This window comes from Mixophyes fleayi, chromosome 6, assembly GCF_038048845.1.
Source record: "Mixophyes fleayi isolate aMixFle1 chromosome 6, aMixFle1.hap1, whole genome shotgun sequence".
Taxonomy (NCBI): Eukaryota; Metazoa; Chordata; class Amphibia; order Anura; family Limnodynastidae; genus Mixophyes; species Mixophyes fleayi.
The window spans coordinates 182,867,013-182,875,509 of record NC_134407.1 but is presented as its reverse complement, the minus strand read 5'-3'; the positions used below and the strand labels follow the sequence as shown (position 1 = coordinate 182,875,509).

At 39.5% G+C, this 8,497-nt stretch overlaps 1 protein-coding gene across 1 annotated transcript; it reads right to left on the bottom strand.

Moving 5' to 3' along the window:
- On the bottom strand, window positions 1–6,184 carry LOC142094902 (uncharacterized). Its single transcript, XM_075177512.1, has 3 exons — window positions 6,054–6,184; window positions 4,262–4,450; window positions 1–2,098 (listed from the first exon to the last, which is right to left on the bottom strand). The coding sequence occupies exon 3, from the start codon at window positions 2,067–2,069 to the stop codon at window positions 984–986; it is 1,086 nt and encodes a 361-aa protein (XP_075033613.1). The 5' UTR covers window positions 2,070–2,098; window positions 4,262–4,450; window positions 6,054–6,184; the 3' UTR covers window positions 1–983.
- Window positions 6,185–8,497: the final 2,313 nt, after the last annotated feature.

Sequence of the window (8,497 nt, the reverse complement as noted above, 5' to 3'; positions counted from 1 at the left end):
ACTTTAATTGAAATATCTAAATAATGCATTAAACAACTACTAACTGCCTGTGACAAATTATCAACAAATAAGAGTTTGTGGACTCTTATTTGTTGGAATGGAAGTATAATGGGTCTATACACAATATCCTATTATGCTCCAGCTGTATAAAATTGTTAGCAACAATATTTGCTAGACTTTATTATCTTCTTACCTACCTGTGGCAATATAACATAAAAATATAATTCAGATCAAAACAATCCACTATTAAAGAAGTATCTTGCATCTCACCATACACAGGACAAGCACAGTACTGGCTACTTCATCATAATTTTCCCCATCCATCAACAGCTGAGCCAGTAGAACGGATTGTCAGGACGGGTAACACCAAAAAAGTAAAGGCTTCATATACATCCCAGAATATATCTTAATATTTAAATGAGTTTGAAGGCCTTCTGAATTCTATTGTCTTACTGTCACTTTAATTCAGCATATAAACACCCATTTGTCATGTTTATTTGTAATGATATCACCTAGTGATAAAAATCAAACAAAGTGCTTTTAGTGTGTATAGAATTATATATAATGCCTTTTAACATACATGTACCCAAGCCATTAGGCTGATGATATCATTGGGCCTGATTAATTAAGGATCTTAACTTAAGAAACAGTTTTTTCATGTAGCACACAAATATCAACTTTAAATTTCAGTGTACAAATAAGCTATCAAGTATTTTTGTGCTACATGAAAAAACAGTCAGTATTTAACTTTTGTCCAAAACAGAAAACTAAATTTGCACCCCTTGTATTGTAACATGGTTTTGTCCAGGAGACTAAAATAAGAAGTTTCTTAAGTTAAGATCCTTAATGAATCAGGCCCTATATTGTCATCATCATATAGGGATTTAAGGAAAATCCACAGCATCTAGCATACTTGGGTTCTAGTGGGTAATACACGGGTATACGCGACAGTCAATATTATACTTTAGTGTGAAGATTTGTAATCATTTCTCATCCTCTGCACTCGGAGAATCTTCTTTTGTCTTAATATCGGAGTGGGTTTTTTGGTGGGACTTAAGAGTAAATTTGTCTTTGAAACTTTCCCCACAATCTATACAAACATAGAGTATCTCCTCTGTGTGGATTTTCTGATGTACCAAAAGATATGATTTGCGGGTATATTTTTTACCACAGTTCTCGCAGGTGAATGGTCTCTCTCCTGTGTGGATTCGCTTGTGTAGAACTAGCTGTAACTTACGGGTGAAACTTTTACCACACTCGCTACACACAAACTCCTTATCCACTGTGTGAATTTTTAAGTGGCTGGCATATGTTAAACGATTACTGAGGCTTTTACCACACTGATTGCAGATGTATACGGTTTTTTCAGTGTGAAGTCTTTGGTGTGTGACCAGATATGATTTGCTGCTGAAACTTTTTCCACAGTCTACGCAGGAGTATGGTTTCTCTCCTGTGTGTGTTCGCTGGTGTATGACATAATGTGCACTGTTGCTAAAGGATTTGCCACACTCTCTGCATGAATATGGTCTGTCTCCTGTGTGTGTCCTCTGGTGTAAGACAAGATGGGAGCTTTGGATAAATGTTTTTCCACACACAGGGCAGACATATGGCCTCTCTCCGGTGTGAATCCTCTGGTGAGTGCTTAATGTTGAACTCCTTGTAAAACACTTTCCACAATCTAAACATGCATATGGTTTTTCCCCTGTATGTGTTCTCTGATGCGTGGAAAGTGTCGAACTGTGAGTAAATATTTTTCCACATTCCATGCAGATGTATTCCTTTTGTCCCAAACGAGATTGATACTTCCTCTTACTTCTTGGTTGACCATCAATCTTAAACGTTTTGATCTGTACGGGTACATTCTCCACACCCCAGTTAGGAACACTGTCATTGAGAGCAAGCACAGGCTGACAAACGGTATCATGTATTGAGTCATACAGATTAGTCAGTGTGAAATCCTGCCCATGGTGAAGTGACCTATGTCTTGAGAGACTGTGATATTTATTTAGCTCTTCATTGTTTCTAAAGTTGTTTTCAGGAAAAAGCTGCACAGTAGCACTCTCCTCCATTGTATCAATGGCTATTTCATAGCGCTCATCTAAAGAAGGATAAACAACAGCAAATTACCAATAACAATTTGCAAATCTGGAGACTATTGTTAAAATAGAAAGTGATTTAAAAGTCCACTAATCATTAATTACACACTGGCCTATTATGAACAGACATCTCGCAACATAAGGAGACTGCTACATTCTGCAACTATACATATATTATGCAATTGGTGCATACATACCTGTGTGAACCAGGGGCAGATATAGACTTTTCTTTTAGGTGGGACATTTTAGCAGAGCCCTAACCCTCTATAATCTCTATTGTAATAACAAAAATAATCAGACCCCAGATCTCTGATGACATTATAATACAGAGCCCCCCTTCTCCCTAAACCCTATTGGTGTAAAAATCAGACCCCCAGATCTGTGGAATGACCCAATTAAATTACACATCCTGTGGTTCCTTGTTGTATTTCGGCACACAGTACAAGCCATATGACAGCATCTTGCACTCTAATTGGTGGATAGTTCCAGCTATTCACCAATCAGTTTGGAGACCTCCTATTACTCTGTTTGGTGAATGGCTGTTTTGTGAATGACCTGATCTCAAAACATTGGACTTTCCAAACATCTATATATGAATTCAATGCCAGTTGTTACTCATTTTCATTGCGGCTGTTGTCTGAGAAAGCGTGAAATAAGGATTTTCTGTTTTCGTAACCCAAGGTATGTCTGCCAGGTTTTGTAGGGGTGTCTTTTTTTAGGAATAAATGTAATCTTTGCATCGTGTGTATCTTTTTCTTAACCACTTTTTCAACGTCCAGTACAGGTCCCGGCGGACCTGGATGATAGGGTATGCTGGCACTTGTAGTTCATCAACAACTATGCCGTCTGCTTTGGAATAGGCAAGCAGGATGGAGTGCACAGCAGCAACATTGAAACACTAGGTGGAACAGCACAGCAGTCACCAAAAACTGTTAAAATTTTACCTTTTCACTCTCTCTTCGTTCCCGAAGCTGCTGTCCGGTTCGAAAAAGTCTTCTGCGCATGCTCCCTCAGAAAACTTCTCTGTACTTCAGTGATGCAGAGGGCGGAGTGTGACAGGGAGGGATCATGTGATCCCTCCACACATGCGCTGTAAAGCTCTGCTCTTCGAAGCACAGATGAACAGTGCAGAAAAATAGCAGAAACGGTCATGTACGGCAGCCTGAGCTGGCGTACATTACCGTACATGTAAAAGAACTTTCATTCATTCTTAAATTGCGGTACATAGCAGTCCCCATAGACACCTATGGGGACTGCTATGTATTACGAAGAAAAGTGATATGCACTGTTGATAGATTAGAGAAATACTTTAATTGGCGTCTATGAAACTGAGGTTTAATAAATAAGCCCCTATATGTTTGCTCAAATCAAAAAACTTTTTTCCCTCAAGTTTACATTTTTTACAGATATTTTTTTTCCATACAGTAAACTAGCATGATTTATTGCCAATTGACTTTTGCATTTTTCCCATAACCTGACATTTGGGGTGTTTTAGACATTTCTTTCATTTTGTACTTTCCCAGATGTTACACTCATTTTTGTGGTACCTTAAAAATAATAAAACACGGGTTTGATTGTATCACACAGTTAGCAAAGTGTCATCTGTCACACTGATAGAAAATAAACCTGCATATAAATAGACATGATTGTATTAAAAAAAATGTTTGTTTCTAAAAAAAAAATGTATCTTCAGAAGATTCCAATACAGGAGTCTGTATAATAAAGCTCAAGAGACATACTCAAGTTTCTAATATTATTCTCCTCTGAAGGTGAATCATTATGAAGACACTGGACACGTTTACTATGGAGTTCTATTGAACTACATAGAGCATACAGTGGCATAGATTAATAGATTACTTATAACAAAACGTATCGAGACCCAGTAGCAAGATTTGAAAGGAGTAACGTTATCACACACGGACTAGGCAGAATAATGCTGGCATAGCTGATGCTGCTCTTCTGCAGTTTTCTTATCTAAGTATAGAACATAAGCTAAAGACTCCGATATAACATACACGAATACACACAATTGTTTAAACGTATATAAAGTATTTCTGAATTGTACATAACATGTTTCTGCTGTGTGGAATACAGCAACATGACAGTCAGTCATTGGAACGTTTAGTAACAGACAATTAGCTCCAATCTCCCCATAATTGGCCTACCTGGTAACACTGCAGCTGTAGGCGCAGAGACCGTTCTCTGCACCGATAGGCTGCTTCTGATCAGGTGATCTGCCGTTTTGGAACGTGGGATATGTAGTTCTCAGCCTTACCCCTGCCTTTATTGCTCACGACAAAAGAACTACAACCCCCAGATCCGGAGCGCTATTATCAATGTCTGTACATTGCAGTCTGTAAGCAGAGCCAAAACGAGAGATTAGAGACGGTGAATAAATACTGACTACGAGTCTGGCAACAACTTTCAAGGGGAGATTTAGTGGTGAGCAGAACTATTTTACAGGTAGTGCTATCTTGGTAAGAACTTTAGTCTATTATATGCAATCTCCAGGTTTGTAAAAATACAATCAATAAAAACTCCATATGCTATTAGAGACGTGCTATATTTTAATTATTTGGTCAAAATTATGAAATGATTTTGCACTCACCTGATGCATTTCTAAATCCATTTGTGCCAAGAACAGGCCATACCCAAACATACATTATTAAAGTCTAGTAAGCGGTTATCACAGCCTGTGATTCACAGGTAATTGTCTCTGCAGGGATTAAGCTTCACTGGCATTCTCAGTTGCCTTCAAACCACAGCAATCCTCCTACTATTTATTTCTCAGGATGGTAAATGCAGGCAGGGCTGCCAAGAGGAATTCAGGGCCCCGGTACAACAAATTCATGGGACCCCTCTTGTAGTCGAGTATGCGAAAAAATATTGCGCCACCTTACGGCAGCACAAAATTTTTCAGGGGTGTGGTCATGCATTTGGGAGCGTGGCAAATGTGCCATTGGGGCGTGGCTAACATCAAAATCACTAGGCTCTCAATTCGCCTGAGCGCCACATATGTCCAAGCACTACAGTGTAGTATACAAAGAATGCAGTGTGTACACAAAGAGTTCAGTCTTGGCCTGCACCTTACATTACACTCACCAAAAATTCAAAAATTGCCATTGTCCCTACTAGAATCACAATATTTCACATACTGTCCTGCTCTCTCCTACCTGTTCTTCGCACTTTCACCACCTGTGGCTGCATGTTTCTTTAGTTGCGGCTTGTCTGGATCCTGGAATGCTGGGGGCCCTATTTGGGAAAAAAAGGGCTACATTTAGATAATTCCAAACAACCCTGGCGTTAAATCAATACCACCCACGATTAATAATTAGGCCCCCCCTGTTATTTAACCCCTCTGTGCCCTCCTCATTTTTTAACCCTTCTGTGCCTCCCACTCCCCGTTTTTTAACCCCTCTGTGCCCCCCCCTCCCTTCACTTACCTTTTCTTCTCTCTTCTTTCTTGGTCTTCTCTGCTGCTCTGTGCTCCATTGCTCCAGACTGACTGAATGCTGGGCGTGACATGATGACGTCACACCCGGCATTCAGACAGTCTGAATGGAGCAGAGAGGAGGGACGCCGGTGCCGCGATCACGTGAGTATGTTTTTTTTTTCAACTACCCTGCTCCCCCCCACCAACGACCCCCCCCCCCCCCCCCGCTGCAAAAAACAAACAAACAAAAAAACGGCGCCCGGGTAAATAGTACCCCCCCCCCCCCCCCCCCTTACCCTCTAAGCGGCCCTGAATGCAGGAGATATTCAATGGAAAAATGCTGTATTGTTGAAATAATTTTTTGAACTGTGAATTACATTGAAATATTTTGTATGTAATTTGAAACTTTTTTTCTTCTTCCAATAAGCTGAACTGAAAGCCAGGGCTTACATGAACCAGCTAGCCAGGTAAGACATGTGTATATCCTTGGACATTGGCCCAAGAAGTGGCAAGTCTACACTTACCACTCTCTACCAGTACCACCGTGCAGCTGATTATCACTCATCTTCCCTCCTGATATTGTATTAGTTTTATTAGACAATCATGGTGATAGGAAGTTTTCCATCTGCGGTAGGAAACCATCGCCATACAGACTTGTCCGTTCTAAGAGACATAGGGGCTGATTCAGAGTTGAACGCACAGTGCGTTTCTGGAAAACACACTTAACGCATATATTGGTGAGGCATGCAACAAATTAAACTTTTAATTTGGCATTAGCTTCAAGATGCACCAGCTAGTAAATGTATCAAGCTGAGAGTTTCCCGGTAGGTTTGAAAAGTGGATATGTTGCCTATAGCAACCAATCAGATTCTAGCTGTCATTTTGTAGAATGTACTAAATAAATGATAACTAGAATCTGATTGGTTTTTCAAACCCGCCGAAAAACTCTCAGCTTGATACATTTACACTCAGGTATTTGTCACATAAGTGTGTGTAGTGTGCAGCTGGATGCAATGTCTAAACAATAGGCGCAACTTTGTATTAATTTGTTTTACGATACCCATCCCATACTAGATTTTCCTTGTGCTGCTATCTTGTATCATCTATTTCATATATTTTATTTTTGGGTTTTTTATGTCATTTCATTTGTACACTTGTTGATTAAGAGAACACTGTAGCTTCTTAATAAAGAGCCTACTTGTAATTACTTTGTAGTTTTTCATAGTTTTGAACTTTGTTAATGTTATGTGATCTTTCCATGTGCTAAATATAAATTTACATATTAAGACCTTATTGAATACATGTATCACTTACTGTTACTGCAACTTAAAAACCTTATTCTTCTCTTTTTATACACTAAAACACACTTTTAGTGGAAAGAAGCCATACTAATATGAAGGAAAAAAAAAAAGAAAAAGATTCTATAGTATAAATTAAATAAACAAAAATATTCAGTGCCAGAATCGTTTTTTTTAAAACAAATAAAATAAGGTACACATATATACATACATGCCGGAATGATTGAAAACACTGATTTCAGCTGGGTAAGCAGTTCCACAATCGTGCAACCGCTGGTCAACTTCACTAGTGTGTGTGTGTGTGTTAGCTTTCCTTTTGTCCTCACAACAGATGCAAAAGAAGTGCCTGATAACTGATAATATTAAAGCATTTGTGCAGTGTATTCACTTGTTGTAATATAATGTATCCGTATACACCAACACACTATAACTCCATATGGTTTCTCTCCTGTGTGTGCTCGCTAGTGTATGACATAATGTGCACTGTAACTAAAGGATTTACCACACTGCATGAAAATGGTCTGTCTCAGTGGTCAAAGTGGAAATTTAAATGTGGCTGAAGGAAATTTAGAAGTGGCCTTATGGAAGGGTGGGGTACAGCATATCGATGCTGAGTACCCCGACACGAGGACTCCGAAGGGCTCCTTTCCGGCCATGAGCGATGACGACTCCTCTTCAAAGCCACTTCACCCAATCACGATCAAGTAAGAAGCCTTCTCCACTTCATGACGTTAGTCACCATGGCGACGGTATTATCACTGTTGTTAAGGGGGTAATGTAAGTATGCACCCATGTACAATGTAGTTTACAAAGCCTTCTACATTGTACATGGGTGCATACTTATATTACCCCCTTAACAACAGCGATAATACCGTCGCCATGATGAATGACGTCATGAAGTGGAGCCGGCTTCTTACTTGATCGTGGTTGGTTGAAGTCGCTATGAAGAGTAGTCGTCATCGCTGATCGTCGGGAAGGGACCCTTCGGAGTCCTCATGTCGGGGTAAGTCTTGTCGGGGTACTCAATCATCATCGATATGCTGACTACCACCGGTATGGAATATGTAAGTGAATGTAATTTGATAGTTTTACTATGAAGATGATAGTGGCGGTATGCCATACCAGCCTACTTCGACCACTGGTCTGTCTCCCATGTGTGTCCTCTGGTATGAGACTAGATGGGTATTTTTGATAAAATAGTTTCCACTCTCTGAGCACCCATATGGCCACTTTGTCAATCCTCTGGTGACTGGCTAATGCTGAACTATGCGTTAGTCACTTACTATATGTAAACAAACATATGGCTTTTCCACAGTGTGTGTTCTCTGATGTGTGGCAAAGGATGAACGGTAGAAGAACTTTTACCCACATGCCATGCAGACATATTGATTTTGCCCCAAACTAGATCTAGCTAACTTTTGGGCTGATCTGAATTCTCAATCTTGATCTGTATGGGTACATTATGTAATCCCTAATTAAAAACATGGTCATTAAGAGCAGCCACAAGATGACAAATAGTATCCACTGAGTCCTACAGATTAAAATCCTGCCCATGACGTAGTGACCAACTTTTTGAGTTTCTGTGATATCTTATATTTGTTTACTTTTGTTATCTTATTATCAAGTATTGCTGTACGTCTGTTATTTTGCTTGTATGCAAATGTTTAGAC

Excerpts from the sequence above, each read along its gene's own strand:
- LOC142094902 (XM_075177512.1), bottom strand. The coding sequence starts at position 2,069 with ATGGAGGAGAGTGCTACTGTGCAGCTTTTTCCTGAAAACAACTTTAGA.